The 15568-nt window shown below is 39.9% G+C and overlaps 2 protein-coding genes across 2 annotated transcripts; one reads left to right on the forward strand and one right to left on the reverse strand.

Moving 5' to 3' along the window:
* The first annotated feature begins 1340 nt into the window (after positions 1–1340).
* Positions 1341–5995, forward strand: rab38b (RAB38b, member of RAS oncogene family). The gene is made up of 3 exons (XM_074672569.1): positions 1341–1755; positions 3156–3433; positions 4703–5995. The coding sequence occupies exons 1-3, from the start codon at positions 1527–1529 to the stop codon at positions 4850–4852; spliced, it is 657 nt and encodes a 218-aa protein (XP_074528670.1). The 5' UTR covers positions 1341–1526; the 3' UTR covers positions 4853–5995.
* Positions 5996–9242: 3247 nt separating this feature from the next.
* bach1b (BTB and CNC homology 1, basic leucine zipper transcription factor 1 b) lies at positions 9243–15205 on the reverse strand. The gene is made up of 5 exons (XM_074671520.1): positions 15069–15205; positions 14716–14964; positions 12248–13669; positions 11238–11444; positions 9243–11160 (listed from the first exon to the last, which is right to left on the reverse strand). The coding sequence occupies exons 2-5, from the start codon at positions 14953–14955 to the stop codon at positions 10834–10836; spliced, it is 2196 nt and encodes a 731-aa protein (XP_074527621.1). The 5' UTR covers positions 14956–14964; positions 15069–15205; the 3' UTR covers positions 9243–10833.
* Positions 15206–15568: the final 363 nt, after the last annotated feature.

Genomic DNA, 15568 nt, shown 5'->3' on the forward strand with positions numbered 1-15568 from the left:
ATAATAATAATAATAATAATTGTAATAATAATTGCAATAATAATAATTTTAAAAAAAGAATAATAATACCCACAACACTGAATGGGATAATATCAGAAAAGTTATAATAGTTATAATAATAATAATAATAATAATAATAATAATAATAATAATAATAATAAATAACAATAATAATAATAAATAACAATAATAATAATAAAATAATAATAAGATAAAAAAAAGAACTATAAAAAGAATAATAATACCCACAACACTGAATGGGCTAGTATCAGAAAAGTTATAATAGTTATAATAATAATGCTAATAATTATAATAATAAAAATCAAAACTGTTTTTTCTTGCTCTAAGAAGATATAAAGCACCTCAGGGAAAAAAAAATCTTGACACAGGTTTGCAAAATTCACACATCATAAGGTTAAAGCATTTGTCATACAAAGGAGGCAATTTGAAGATGTCAGCTGTGATGAGCACTCCTAAGTTTCTGGCATTTTATCAAGTCAGCATCCTGACCATGACGATAATCAGCAGATGACTCCATCAAAGTTCATTACAGCCTTACTGTAACAAAAGATATCCTGTATCACTCTGTAAGAAACATTTGAATGCGTGTGTAAGTTTATTTTGGTGCTTTCAGAGCCAGCCTTAAGCAGGTTCTAAATGAACTTAAGTTTAAAGTATTTGCATGGCTTCATATCTCAGGACCCAGAATTAGAATTATCACCATCTTCTGGCTTTGTCCTGTTGAGTATTAAAGGAGTTAAGAAGATTTTTGTGTTGGTTCTTTGATATCTAAGTTAAAACAGTAATACACAGTAGTGTCAGGTCTATTTTATACTCTAATATTGTGTTTAATTAAGACAAAAAAAAAAAAAGGTTAATACATGCTTGTTTTTGTGGGTTTACACAAGCGCCATGCCCCCTTCAAAAAGTAAGTTCACCATCTGGGCCACCCCAGTCTGAAGTTCTGGACACACCCCTGGTCATATTAGATGTGGAGGTAGTTCAGGATTGTCTGCGTCTATCATTTGCAATGCGATGTGACTTCACTGTCGTGACTTCCTTCAGTGCATGATGACTCAATTATCAGAAGAATCGTTTGATAATTCAGTGAAATGGTAAAGAGTTTAAGTTTGGCATTTTGAAAGGGCACCTTTTAAGAAAAGGAAGAGGGTAAGTACTGGTCACTGTTTCGCAGAACATAAGATGGTTAACTCAGACAGTTACATAATGGTGCATTGCGCTATAGGCAAATGAAGCCCTCTGACAGGAACTGCTTCTCGTCTCTGAGCAGTGCCTTCAGCGAAGTGTGCGCACCGCCCGTCTCCTCGGAGTGACGAGGTCACAGGTTGTGTTAACCACCGCGACACACTTCTTTCAGGGAGGGCGGGTCCTACTACACACACACACGCACGCACACACTCGTACACACACGAAGAGGGAGATACTCGGGACTAGGAGGGGGTTTAAGCCTCAAACTCTCACTCAAAGTGCGTCAAAGTAGCCGAAAGTTACTGGAGAGGTAAAGGATGAGCAACCACTCGTCATACTGCAATGGGATGCAGAACCTGAGGAAGGAGCACCTGTACAAGGTGCTGGTTATCGGGGACCTGGGGGTTGGGAAGACCTCCATCATCAGGCGGTACGTGCATCAGACTTACTCCACAAACTACAGGGCTACCATAGGGGTGGACTTCGCTCTCAAAGTGCTCAACTGGAACACCAAAACCATCCGGCTTCAACTGTGGGACATTGCAGGTGATTTTGGGGGGCGTGGGGTAAAGGATGTTGACCCAAAGTTGTAGAGTTACAGGACAGTAACTTACACTACTTGTACCATAAGTTGATGGAATTTTTTTAGTGTTACAGTATGTTAGCTTTAAACGTCAAAATTCTTTTTATAAAGGGCTGGTTGTCATTTTAAGATAAAAGCTGATGGTCTCCAGGGATAAGACTTATTTTGAAATTGACAGTTTAAGATGACTGTAGTCAAATTGTGAAACACTGAGCTCAAAGATGCCCTGTCACTGTGAAGAGCTGGTTTACCACCCACACACACACACACACACACACACACACACACACACACACACACGCACACACACACACACACACACACACACACACACACACACACACACACACACACCAGACACAGACACTTGATGAGGGATGACCAGCATGCAGTTCTCCGATCATTCATTCATTCAAGGTATGGTACGTAACATGTGATTTTGGCTCATGTGAGGATGATTTAAAGGGCAGTCACAGGAGTGTCATTGTAGTCTAAATAAAAACAAACGTCATTTGCAAACACATGTCTATAGAGGCTAAAGTAGGCCCATCAGGTGACATTATGTGTCTGATTAAGTCTTTTCTGTCTGCTTAAAACTAAAGAGAAACTACTTGGTATAGATGTTACTTGGTTGCTTGTTGCACTTGGATGTTGAGTAGAGTTTTGCAGCACGGCTTTTCACTAAATGACAGCATATCAGCTGACATGAGTGACGTGTGTTTGTCTCAGCCAGTAGTCACAAAACTGCACATGAGGATCCTTCTTGCACAAGAGAGGAAGTAATGATTCCATGTGGTGTCAGATTTTCCATTTCCTCTTCTTCACCAGGGTAGTGTCAGTGTTTATTCTTTTTAAAATGCACAAAATTGCAGCTCTAGACATATTTTTCAATCATTCACTTAAGACGAAGCAGGATTCAAAAGTGTCATATAAGACAGGAAAGCACACACCCTCAGGTAATGTTGAAACATTTACATACCCCCTGCACACAGACATTTAACATGGTCATATTTACACAGGTGTTTAGTTTAAATGCAGTAAAATTTGAGGTCAACGTTTGTTTTTCAGTTCAGTTTGGGCAAAGTACACGTTTTAGTGTAAGTAGCATTTTATTAGCAAGAACAAGTAGGTGCATTGACCGTCTAGTTAAGTGCAACGTGACGGTAAGACCTCAGGAATTTGCTGTTTCATGGAAAGCAGGCATGTGCTGCCAACTGCACAAGTTATTTGGCTGCAAAATGCAAGAAAACAAAGAATATCTGTCATCAAACTGATGGCTTGGGACCACAATGTTGAAACAATAACAACCTAAGCTTGTTTTTATATGAATGTGTGTGTGTGCATCTGTGTGTATTTACTGCAGGTCAGGAACGCTTTGGTAACATGACTAGAGTGTACTACAGAGAAGCAATGGGAGCCTTCATAGTGTTTGATGTGACACGACACAGCACCTTCGAGGCAGTGGTCAAGTGGAAAGAAGACCTGGACTCCAAGCTAACGCTAGCTGATGGACAGAGCATCGCCACTGTGCTGCTGGCTAACAAGTGTGACCAGGGCAGAGAGTTGACCAGCAACGGCATCAAAATGGACCAGTTCTGCAAGGACCATGGCTTTGTCGGCTGGTTTGAGACCTCTGCTAAGGTAAGGCGAGAGTATTGTTCAACAAGTAGATTTAATTTTCTGACTGCCATGGGGCCCTTACAGATGTAGATTGCAGTTTAGGTAAACAAATTCTGATCAGTGGAAAGATTCAAGCCATTTAAGCCTTGTTTGGTAAAAATAATTCTGAAATTAGAGGAAGATTAGCTTGGTTTAGCGTAATGAGTGGAAAAAGGAGTAAGCCTTTAGTCTTGCTATGTCAAAAGAGAAGCAGACAGACAGACGGACAGACGGACAGGGAGATGGCAAGCAGACACGAGTGGTATTAATATTCTTACATAACTGTCAGCCAAGATACAAGTAAGTGCAAAGGTCCTAAAATGCTCAAGTTTGGCTCAGATTATCAACATGATAATGAATGTGCAAAATGGGCCTTTGCAGTAAGTGGCTGATGCAGTCAGTGGAGATCTTCTCCCACTCAGGTCACTTCAGTCAGTGAAACACATCCACACAGAGCCAACTGGAATTTCATATCCTCATGGAAAGTGACTTGGTAAGATACATTTACTGAGCAGGGACAGAAAGTTTTTCAAAGGGAATACTTTGGTGTTGAAGAAGTTTTTTAATAAGTATTAAATTTGTCAAATGGGAGTAATTTAGTAAGTTTATTTGAATGGAGGTACAGAGTTACACCGAAACTAAATGAACTTTATCATTTCCTCTTTATCAGACACAACACTGGGGGTTAATCAGACTTTTGTCAGTCAGAACACTATGATTCAAACATCTTATGGCTTCATACTGTTACTGAAATGGAAAATCATTTTTTTCATCTCAAATTTCCTCATTGTTAAGCTTTATCATAAAAACATGGGTCTGGACCTGAGCCATCACCCATTGACACCAACGTGTTGCAGCAGCGTAAGCGCGCTGATGCTTTGGTGACATCAAGACTCAACATTCTGAAGGTCAAAGGTCATAAGGTGCTGGTCGTGCAAACAGACACGTATGCTTCTTTGGTGGCCATAAGAAAACAGTGTTAACAGCATTCATATGGAGGGTTTCAAACACATTGAGGTGTAGTGTGCACACATGGAGCTTTTCACAAGACACTGTTAGCTTATTGGTTTCCTCACATCTATACAAACCCAAGCAGAATCCATTCAAATGAGCGTTTTGAAGGCCTATGGCTAACATGCTAACTAAGCATATTTAAAACATTTTTTTCTTGGTTTATAGGTACCTCTTTGTCTACTATGTTAAAAAGAACTACAGAGATGTATCTAACTGCAGTTTATTTCTCTACTTCAGGACAATCTCAACATCTGTGAAGCTGCAAATTTCCTGGTCAAGCACATCATGGCCACAGAGAATGAAATCCTGAAAAGTGTGATACCAGACACCATCTCACCTCAGTACGACCACAACAAGCAGTCGAGCTGCTCTGGCTGCTTCAAGTAATGCCTCGGAGGAATTTTAAAGAGACATTTTTGGACAAAGAGAGACAGGCATGTCCCAGAAGCTTCCAGTGATGTGAAACAGTTTGGCTTCTTTGGTCCAAACATACGTTGAAGATTTGAGTTCCTGCATGATCTTATTGACCGAGGAGGCTTTAAAAGACTTTGATAACTTGACAAAGTGAGTTTAAAATTCTTAGCAGACAAACAAAAGACTCTTTAGATATCTATACACCCTTCTTTTTGTTTTGTTCTGTTTTTTTGATTGTCTTTTGCATGGTTATTCCTCATATCAAAATGTCAGTCTTGTCTAGTGGTGCTTTTTCCATCTGGTCAGGATAACAACCCTAGTAATTACAGTTAAACTAAATAAAAGACTGGGAACAGATGCTGTGTTGGCCTTAGGTCCACTTACACAGGATAGTCTGACAGGAATCAGTATTAAGCCCTTTGTGGATCCTGAGATTTGCAAAATGTAATTAAGTGAATTTGCACATGCATTGCTTGTTTCTGTTACAATTTAATTTATTTGCTTTATGGATTTATGAATACTTTCTATGTAAATCTGGTTACCTTGTTTTGCTATTTGTATTAAAAATGCCCAGAAATGACTTAAGTGTAAGTTGTATCAAAGCAGACAAGTGAATTCACAGTACATTCTTATAAATAGAGAATAACTTATTTGACACACTTTAACATCCTGGAGTTTGTGTGGTCTATCATGCTGTTTTTGACCAGAGAATAGTTTAACTGCAGAAGTTGAGCTTTGAGTGATGAAAGGTTTGTCAGACATGTTTGTTTGTTGATGGAAAAGAGAGTGGGTTTCTTATTTGTTACATTCGGTCATTATTTTTTCTTTGTAAGGAGAAGAAGAAATAGAGCATTGATTGTTGAGATGTAAAACTGGACATCCTTGTGAGTCCGCCTGCTCGAGCCGAACCTTCTGTATCCATGGTAACTAGCTCAAGTCTTCCTTCTTTTTTTTTTTTCTTTTTTTTGATGGGTTCCCTCAAACGTCTGTGAGAAGCTATTTCTTGCTGTACTCTCAACCATATAAGCTCAAACACACACACATAAATAGAAACACATGTACACTGATTCTTCCACTGTTCCTGTTGTTGTTATATTTTTTATTTCTTTTTTTGTTTAATCCTAAAAACTCTGCCCTCACATATCTTCGATGTTTTTTTTTAAAATGTCACCTGCTTCACTTGTCTCCATATTCGTTTCTGATTCAGCATGTACTGCACATTACATAAATCTGCACAGGCTCGATTACACCCACATAAGCAGCTTGATTTCCTGATTATCCAATAAGTTGACACTGGTTGCATTTCTGTAGTGTCTTCTGTAAAAAAACAAAAACAAAAAAAAAACAAAAAAAAAAAAACAAGTCCATATCGACAAGGCTGTCCTTTTTTCTATTACTGTTACTTTAGAGTGATAGGATTTTGTAGCCTGAAACAAGTTGATGTTAACTTAAGTCCCTGGTTTTAAAACATGCTAAAGCTGGCTCAAATTTGTGCCATTACATGTTCAAAGAGGAGTCATAGAAAGTACAGTAAGTGCGAGGTACCTTGTGTCAGAGTGGTTATCTATGACATCATCCAGCTGTTACTGATTCTGAGTCTTGAAGCCTATTGTCGGTGGTCGTCATTTGAAAAAGCTGACTCAACCTAACTTTGAGTTCAGATGATGTAAAGAGGGATAAAAAGATGAACAAACTACCTGAATTTAAGAATTTTTCCTCGTAATACATCTGAAAGGAATGGGATAAGCTTATATTCAGGGACCTTTAAAAGCCAATACATGCTCACAGCAGAAGAGGACACAGTTGAATGAGGAACTGAGGCCAGCTCACAACTACAGAACCAAGGGGATGGAGGATAGATAGAGACAGTGATCATCAAGAACAAAGGGGCCTAAAAGCAGGCCAAGTTGTTATACATTTGTGGTAGAGTTATGATGCAAACTTTAACATGATGATGATCGATGCAGCAGAGACATTACAACAACTGTCAAGCACACAAGAACTATAGACTTCTTTTACCTTGAGTTACTCTAAAAGAGTCAGTGGTGTCATTTTGGGTCACTCCAGTCAAAAAAGGCGGGATTTGCCCCTGCATGTCTGTTCCTCAATGGTGTATTCATAACAAAGACCAGATCACAGCAATGTGATGTTAATGAGCAAGTTCATTCACACGACATGACCTAATGAACCCAGTCTTTACCTTTTTAACAAGATCACAACCTTTCGCTGTGAATCTGGCTCATCATGAGGCTGTCTGAGGGTATAAATCATGAATCATGTGACACCGCCGTGGTTCCACACTATAGATTTACGAACTGATCTGAACTTTGGAGCTGCGCTCTTAGTACAAGCACACAGGAACTCAAATGCACGAAACCTTACTTCCTGACCTCAGTGATCAGCACATCTTCAGCTGCCTTGTGGATTTTTCTTGTACATTATTTATTGTTATGAAGTAAGAACAAATGACCTGGTTTCACACATGAGCCTGTACTTGCTGCCCATTGATGCAATGTGACAACAAAATGCCCTCTTGTCCATTAACCTTTGACCTGGAACAAAGCTTTCAGTGTGCTCATGACCGCTGCAGTGCTTCAGTTTCACACACCATGGAGGTAAACAGTGAATCTGCTTCCTGAAATGTGTTTTTTGTGTTAATGTGTCCAGGACCCTCAGGTCCTCATTAAAGCCACATGACTGAGTGAAGTATTCTCTGCATGTGGGATCAGATTTGGTTGTCTGATTTTGGCTAACAGGAAAACATTACCAGCATTGAATGATTTAAAATTATATATCTATAGTTGCTTTGGACAATTTGTATCATCTGATATTTATCAAGCTATATCAAAAAGAAATAAAACAAACAAGGATAACACACAACAACTCCTGACTTCAATAATGTCCTCAACACTGATTCACTGTACTTGTTTTAGAATTCTTACTATATTTAAAAACTGTAAATAATGACAATAAAATAAACGTTATTAAATTTCTATTAGATTTGCAACATAATCCCAAAGTTCTTGTCTTGTTAACTCTTCCAATGACAACAGCTGGCACAGATCTAACTGCATTACTGAGATTTTAGGCCCGGCATATTGTGTTGACTGTAGTTCTCAGGCTGTGCCAGAGAACCACCTACAGAATAAAAACCACCCACATATTCTCTCTGAGAGAAAAAGGAGAAAGGGAAAGGGAGATGGAGAACAGGGAACAGTAATGTCTTGTAGCAACAAAGAGTTACAGGTGGGCTGTGTCATGAGAAAATCCTGCAGGTGATACATGCATCAAACAGTTCACACATCACCTAGTTTTAAGATACTTCTAAATATTGTCCACTCTGCTCACTATTGATAACTCAATAATAAAACAGAAACTGTGCATTAAGCTTTCTAGCATAAGGCTTTTGTTAGATTAAAAACTCAAGATTTGAGGCTCCTTCACTCTGCACTCTCCCTCATCTTTTGCTCCTCTCACGCCATCTGCTGGCGAAGTAGGTACATAGCGAGCATAAAAACAATTCTCCCCCCTCTTGTTATCACTGCTCGCTAAACTTCTACAAATTCAAAACCAAACTGGTTGAACTTTCGTGGTCAGTCCAGGTGACATCTCACTTCCACACGGAGATTAACTAATTGAACGCCACTCTGTTGGATTCACACAGGTCTGCACATGCGCAAGCGGGCTTTAAAGTGAAGTGCAGCCACTTGAGGATAACTGGATTTTAGACTTAATTACAGCGTGTGAACACCGAGCAAATGACCTCCTCAATTAAAGCGACTTTCTCATGTGTAAACCCCGGAACCTAAGTCACTCTCTGTTCCCACTCCCCTGTGCCAAAAACTATTAGACCGAGCTGATCTCCTCTTAATTTTATCCCTTTGATAAGAGCATGAGAAAGAGCAGTATGATAGGCTTTAAGTCATGGTTGTTACCATCTGGGAGTGTTACGTTATGTTAAAAAAAACAAAACAACCCCCCCAAAAGAGATTAGGTAGTAGCTTTTGCTAATTAAAATATTCTCAAGAGAGAAGTGAAAGAGAAACTTGGAGAGTAAATTAAAAGTAACGAACAGAGAGATGGAGTGAGTGAGACTCAGGAGGGAGAAACATGAAAGACTAGACGAGGTATTAAATCATTAATATTTCTGTCCAGGTTGAAAGATGAGTCCCCTGAAGACCCCCTGAGCTCCGTTATTCATCACTCACAGTGAACGCTGACAGATTTTACATCTCATTAACCTTACTGATGGCTTTTCAATGACACTGCATCGCACTAACTACCATCTTCATCAGTGGTGGATCATAATAGACATCTTCAAGGATTTTTTTTTTAATGTTTCTTTTTTTAATGATTTCTTCGGTGTCACTTTTGCATAAAAAATACAGTAATCCATTCGGACATTGTTAGAAATGGGTAGAAAAGTCATTATGCAATAAAAAGAAATAAAAGAACGATTAAAAAAATATTTAAACACGTCGAACAACTCCTGGCGTGAAGTGCCACTAGGGGGCGATAAGCACCAGGGTTCTTTTGCATTACAATGAGGAAATGAAATTACATTCTTTTATCATTTACCATCACTATAGACATCTTCACACCCTCATAAAACACTGTCCCCAAAAAGGCTCGTATGGTTACACAGGATTTCTCTGTTTGAATGAGTTTTTTCTCGTCTGTTTATCCTTTTATTGTGCTCATTCTATTAAAAAAAAAAAAACCAGCTGTATCATCAGATAGCTGTACTGATTATCAAATAAATGGAAAAATGCACCTTAAATACAGTTAAACTTGATCCTGACTGGTTAGAGAAATATTTAACAAAGTGGGTCCAGTTAAGTGCTTCTGTACAAAAGTTGACAAGGTGAAAATAAACAGTAGAGCTACCAATACTGATAACCCAAAAGACAGAAAACACAAACAAATCAGCTCATACTGCACCCAACAAAGAGTTATTGCTTCATTGTCCTCTCGACCCTTGACTGTAATTTAGATAAGGGTGTGAGATAATCAAGTTGTTGGTCACTAAAAGGAAAGACAAATCATCCTGGACTTCTTTGATGATGGCTATGACTCAGTGTGAGGCAATCTTTCTCAGAAAACCGTGCTCTGTTCATGCACAAAAGCCTGTTCTAAACAGTATAACACATATTACGGTCCATTTGTGAGGTCTGTTTTGGTGAAGAAAGTAAAGCTCTGAGAGTTGTGTGAGCAGCCGAGAAGAGCTGTGTCACTGTGATCAGGCAGCCACAATGACATTGTGAAACATGAAGAGTCAGAGGGTAAGCATTGTGTGCTGGTTCAAGTCTTTTCATCCAGTTGTTTGGCTTTGGTATAAAATGCTGATCTGAACCGAACACTGTTTACAAGAGGTAATGTGTGTGTACCGTATCTTCCTGTTGTGACCTGAGAACCTCATTGTTCAAACAGTTTTTATAGCAATGAAAGAAAATATACATGAATATGTGTGTTGTCCTAAGGTTACAGAGCAGAGGAATACAGCAAATCTATAAAGATCATTGTTTATAATGTGTGATTCAAGTTGTGATTTTCTTAAGCTAATGTTCATTCTTCAACATTCAATCTGGGAAGGTATTTACTTTTAATCACAAAACAAACTGTAAGGCCTTATTGATGATCTATTGCAAATACATTTTATACAAGGTTAATGGGACTTGTTATGATAAGAGGCATAAAATGTAAGGTTTTGATAACCTGGAATGTATTCCTGTTTCATTTTTAAAACTGAAAAAGAAGTGTTGTGCTGATTAAGACCTTCTTGTTTTAAATGTCCTGTGATCGCCTTTACTCAGTCAGCAGTCTGCGGTCACCTCCTGAGGTACAGTATAATACAAGGAGGGAATTTTTGTTTCATTACATGTTTGACGACATCATCACATACTCAGTGATTGTTGAATTAAGTTGCATTACTTGTGCTTGATGTGTATCTACAGCTATTGTGGACCGTCTCCTGTGAGTGAACCCCTGCTGGAGCTTGGTAAAGACTCCTCTGATGCCGTGTGCTGATGAGAGCCCACAGAAGAGGTCAAGAGTGAAGCCTGAAGCTGAGGCGACTGTGAGAGGAGTGCGTCTATGTGCGGAAAGAAGGAGGAGAGAGGGCAGTCTGGGGAGGTGTGTTTGGCCAACACTTGGAGCTGCTCTGGCTGAAGGTTAGCTTCGCTGCAGACCTTCTGGCACAAGGCGGAGACATTGTGACACGTTTTCATCTTCTGCTGGCTCAGGTAGTTCCTCTCTGTGATCAGTTTCTCCCTCTCTGTCTTCTACAATATAAACACAACATCTGTAAGCAAAAGCAAATCCATAAAAATGCACTGATTAGTAACCTGTGTTATCTTACCAGCTTGTTGATTTCACACTGCAGGTTATAAATGCAGTCTAGTTTTCTCTTGCGGCATCGCTGCGCTGCCAGGCGGTTCTTGCTGCGGCGTCTCATGTCGTGGACAAACTCCAGCTGTTCATGTGTTAACACCTGTTGCTTCAGGAGCTGCTGGAAGTCATTTCTGCTCAGGTCCACAATCCAGTCAACAGAGAAGGGCAACTGCATCTAAAAAATTCCCGAACAGAAAGTAAAAGGTTGATTTAGAGCAACAGGATTACTGTCGGAAGAGGTTTTATTAACTGGTATCAAAAGGTACCACTGATAATATCATCGTAAAATCTTAGATCATAGGGAATCGAAAAACTATCAAATAATTCAATAAAATTTAATGAGATCATTAAATTTCAAAGATGTGTTTATAGTCTGTGATTTCAAAGATGTGTTTATAGTAAGCTAGCTCAAAATGTTAATGTCATTTAAAGAGAAAGACTATTGCTGCCAAGCTGTTAATCATTGAATCTTAGAAATGAGGAGTTAATATTTAAAAGAGTGGGTCAGGTACTAGCTAATTGCTGGTGCTAAAGTGTGACAGCAGTTAACAGGCAGTCTAAAAGTTGTAGTACTCTCTTTGGTAAATGAAAAACTGATCTCTGTTCTGAGGTGACTCTCATTTCGTCTGCACTGTACAAACTTCCACTTTGCTGGAAAAGGTCAGGCTAGAAGCAAGAGGAGTTCCTCAAACTTGTTTGTGTTGTCTGTAGTCACTGGTAACTCAATAAGCTGAGCTGTCACTTCAGCTGAACTGGACTCTGAACTAATTAACTCGACAGACAGCGTCATCTCTCTCTGTGTGCCTGTACCAAAGTCTCTTATCTAAGACAAACACAGTGAAGTCATCCACAGGTGAGCTGAGCTGACTGATGTTTATTTAAGCAGATTAATTTTAGCACAAATTGAACTTGACACCTTGAGGTGGCAACAGAACAGATATGAGGAGCAATGCAGGGCAGCAGTGTAAAATTGCTCACCTGTATGGCCCTTTCTCTTGTGGAGGTCTCGCTGTCTCCCTCTGTTTCCGTCCCTGAGTCTCCATCCTCTCCTGAGTTAAATGATGATACTCCTGACTGAGATGCCCCCTCACACTCTGACAGCTCTCCACCTTTCCACAAACATTTGCTTCTCTCCAGATCTTGGAAAAAGGGGCAGCTGTTGATTGTGGAGGAGCTGAGGTTGACGTGGAGTCTCTCTGTAGCTGCACTTGTCCCCCCTTGTCCACACCCAGGTTCTGAGGAGCTACTTGTATCAAGATCCTGGAAGTTTTGCTGTAATGGGTGCCCTTCTGACCCAAGCCGCTTGGCAAGGTGCTCGGCCACCTCTCTTTCCACGGCGCTTCTTTCTCCAGGGTTATTTGAAGACATAGCTGCCCTCTCCATGCTGCGTGTTAGTCCTCTTTCTATCCCATCATCTGCCTCTCCCTCTTCCTTTGCCTGATGATGAATTAACACTTGTACACCAGCATCCCTTGTTTTCTCGTCCTCTCCAATGTCCACGCTGAAACTCTTGTGCCCCAGTGACACGGTGATTACAGGGTCACTGACGGTCTTCATGAGGCATTGGTGCAATATTAACTCAGACGGCCCCTCGCAGGGCGCTGTACTTGGCTCTGACTTGAAACAAGGGAGATCTGGGAAGCTGGTGTCTTCCATTTCTGTTTTGTTCTTGTTCCATTTTTGCTGCATTTCATCTATTTCTTTTTTAATAGCATCAACCTCAGCCTCTGCTTTCTTGCCTTTTAATTCACATTTCCTCATGTCATCAGCCTTGCTTTTGCTTTCCCTAATGGGATTTGAGAATGAATTTCCAAAGAGCCCAGACTCATTTTCATTTTTACTGTTCACACCGCTGAAACATGGAGAGCAGGAGAGCTCGCAGTCATTCCTGATTAATGTCCCTGGACTGTTCAGATTTTTTTCACTGGAACAAGTTTCTTTAACACATAACTGCTGAAACTTGCGATACTTTGGAGCCTGATTAAAAAGGTAACTTGTCTCTTCCGCTACAGGTGTAGCAGCGCCCAAACTGCTTTGACTTCCCATTTGGTCGTTGACAGATTTGTTACACACCAAAGCCACTTCCTGCTGAAACTGTGAGTCAGCAACTGGTTTGACTTCTTTTTCATCCAACAAAACACTGTCAGAGTTTGTGGCACTGTCGTCCTTTGATGACCGCCTCTTGCAGTTCTTCTTACAGCATGTTTTTCTTGGAAAAGCAGCAGAGTTCTGGGTACTGGAGAAGAACTTGGGGAGGAGAAAATCAAAACAGGCGTCATCGAGGTCTCTGAAACCAAGAATGGAGGCTGAGTTGCGCACTTCCAGGACGTCATTTTTACCAAAAAGAAGTTTGGACGTGTAGGCAAATTTCAGCAAGGGTTCAAAGCCGGCAACTGTCACCTGTGAAAGCAGAAAAGAAAGTAGATTGGTTTTTTTTCGTTTGTTTTTTTTTGGTCTGTTAATCATATCAATGTGGGCCCTGATTATGTTGAGCTAAACAAAGCCCAAGTATTTTTAACTCTTCTGCTGAAGAAACCACAGCATGTGACATAAAAATCTAGTTCCTGTAGCAGTTAAACTGAAAAGAAAAAATACCTACAGCTCTTCCATTACTCACAAATAGCTGTGAAATAAATTACAATTATAAAGAAACAACACTCTGGTGGCTCCAGTGTTTTTTGTCTGTACATGTCTTTTCTTTGCTCTCTTTTTAAATTATTTATTAATTTACTAAATTTTTGCCTAAAGCTCCTGTATTTTCAGGATCAGTCCCTCGAATCCATGTTAAAAAATACTTATTCTGCTTTATTCTACAGTAAAATGTCTTAGCTATTCAACAGTAACATTAAAAAGTAAAAAAATAAATAAATAAATAAAAAAGCTGTTTTGCACTTTGCTGTAAACTGTCTTGTGTGACACCTACCCCCACTTTGGCTGTTATGGGCATTTAAATATGGTGAACAGAAAACTTAAATTAAGTTGCTTTTTTTTTTTCTTTTTTTATAATGTCACACAGAGAGGCAATCATGCTAGTTTTAGTCTGTTTTAAAGCATGTGGAATAGTTTTTGCAGGAGCTTTAACTTTGAAATGACCCATTGAGTCTCTTTTCAGACATGAAGTTTGCTTTTTAAAAGTCTATATTATTTGCAAACTATAAACCACTAGGAACCTAAAACTGTTACAAGCAGTTTATTAGGTCTGTAGTTCCCCCTAACGTAAAAAAAAAAAAAAAAAAAAAAAAAGTCTGTTAAGTAAGGCAAAGACAAAGTGGCAAATAACACTGATTTGGGACTACATAGCTGAATATATAAACCTCAGATCAAATTCCGGCTTTGCTCTCGTTAAGGAAAATATGTTTACTTTTCTCACTTCACTTTTCCCCAAATGTTTTATAGGATAATATGACTTGAGTGTATCTTTCTAGCATTAAGAGGTGACATCTAACCTCTTGTGGCAGAGTGATGACAGCTCCGTGCTGTGTGAGTGGGGAGATCCTGTGTGTGAAGTACTCGCTGCAGGAAGCGAGCACTGAGCGGTGGGCTCTGAAACTCTGACCCTCCACCACCACGGTCACATCACACAGCGTGTCCCGGCGACGCTGCTCGTCCAGACGGCGCAGCACATGGGAGGAATGCACCGTGGACTCAAACGTAAACACAGACGAGCGAGGGGCGAACAGAGCCATCAGGGAAGTCTGTAAGCACACGTAAACAAACACACAAATGGTTAACTGTTTCCTCCTAAGTGACAGGCTTTAAAATAGACGTACATAAAAATAATAAAAGAAACATTGCTTACCTTGGAGATGACTTAATATATCCGAGTGTCTTAGAGCGGCACAGAAAGTCCCAGCTGTTGAGCCCACATGGTTATTTCTAACTGGAATGCCGTCCAACAGGCTGCGTTTCCCAGAAAGCCTTATCTCAACTCGGCTACAAACTAAAAACTGAGCTTGACTCAGTCATATGGCCTGTGTGTGAGTATGTGAGAGGGAGGGGGAGATAATGGAGAGAGTGTGTGCGCCTGTGTGTGTGTGTGTGTGTGTGTGTGTGTGTGTGTGTGTGTGTGTGTGTGTGTGTGTGTGGCTGTCTATGTGTTTCGCAACGACTGGGTGTAACAGAGCGAGTGCTGACTCATGCACTCCTGCTGATATGAAATGAGCAAGCAGTTTTTCCAGACCATACCAACCCCACTCTTGGATAAGGCTGGTAAACCGTCAAGTTTATTCCCAGAAAACACTTGTGTAGATTTACCTAGAACACAATGCAGAGATTAAGGTGGGGTTATGGGATAAAACC

Source organism: Halichoeres trimaculatus, unplaced genomic scaffold (genome assembly GCF_033239565.1).
Source record: "Halichoeres trimaculatus isolate MK-OKI-2021-1 unplaced genomic scaffold, fHalTri1.1 fHalTri1_scaffold_6, whole genome shotgun sequence".
Classification (NCBI taxonomy): domain Eukaryota; kingdom Metazoa; phylum Chordata; class Actinopteri; order Labriformes; family Labridae; genus Halichoeres; species Halichoeres trimaculatus.

Bases quoted from the DNA above. Each gene is read 5' to 3' on its own strand.
- rab38b (XM_074672569.1), top strand. From the start codon at position 1,527: ATGAGCAACCACTCGTCATACTGCAATGGGATGCAGAACCTGAGGAAG. The intron at 1,756-3,155 runs GTGATTTTGGGG...TATTTACTGCAG, and splicing joins TCAACTGTGGGACATTGCAG to GTCAGGAACGCTTTGGTAAC. The intron at 3,434-4,702 runs GTAAGGCGAGAG...TCTCTACTTCAG, and splicing joins GGTTTGAGACCTCTGCTAAG to GACAATCTCAACATCTGTGA.
- bach1b (XM_074671520.1), bottom strand. From the start codon at position 14,955: ATGGCTCTGTTCGCCCCTCGCTCGTCTGTGTTTACGTTTGAGTCCACG. The intron at 13,670-14,715 runs GTTAGATGTCAC...CTGCTTTCACAG, and splicing joins TCATCACTCTGCCACAAGAG to GTGACAGTTGCCGGCTTTGA. The intron at 11,445-12,247 runs GTGAGCAATTTT...GGAATTTTTTAG, and splicing joins CAAGAGAAAGGGCCATACAG to ATGCAGTTGCCCTTCTCTGT.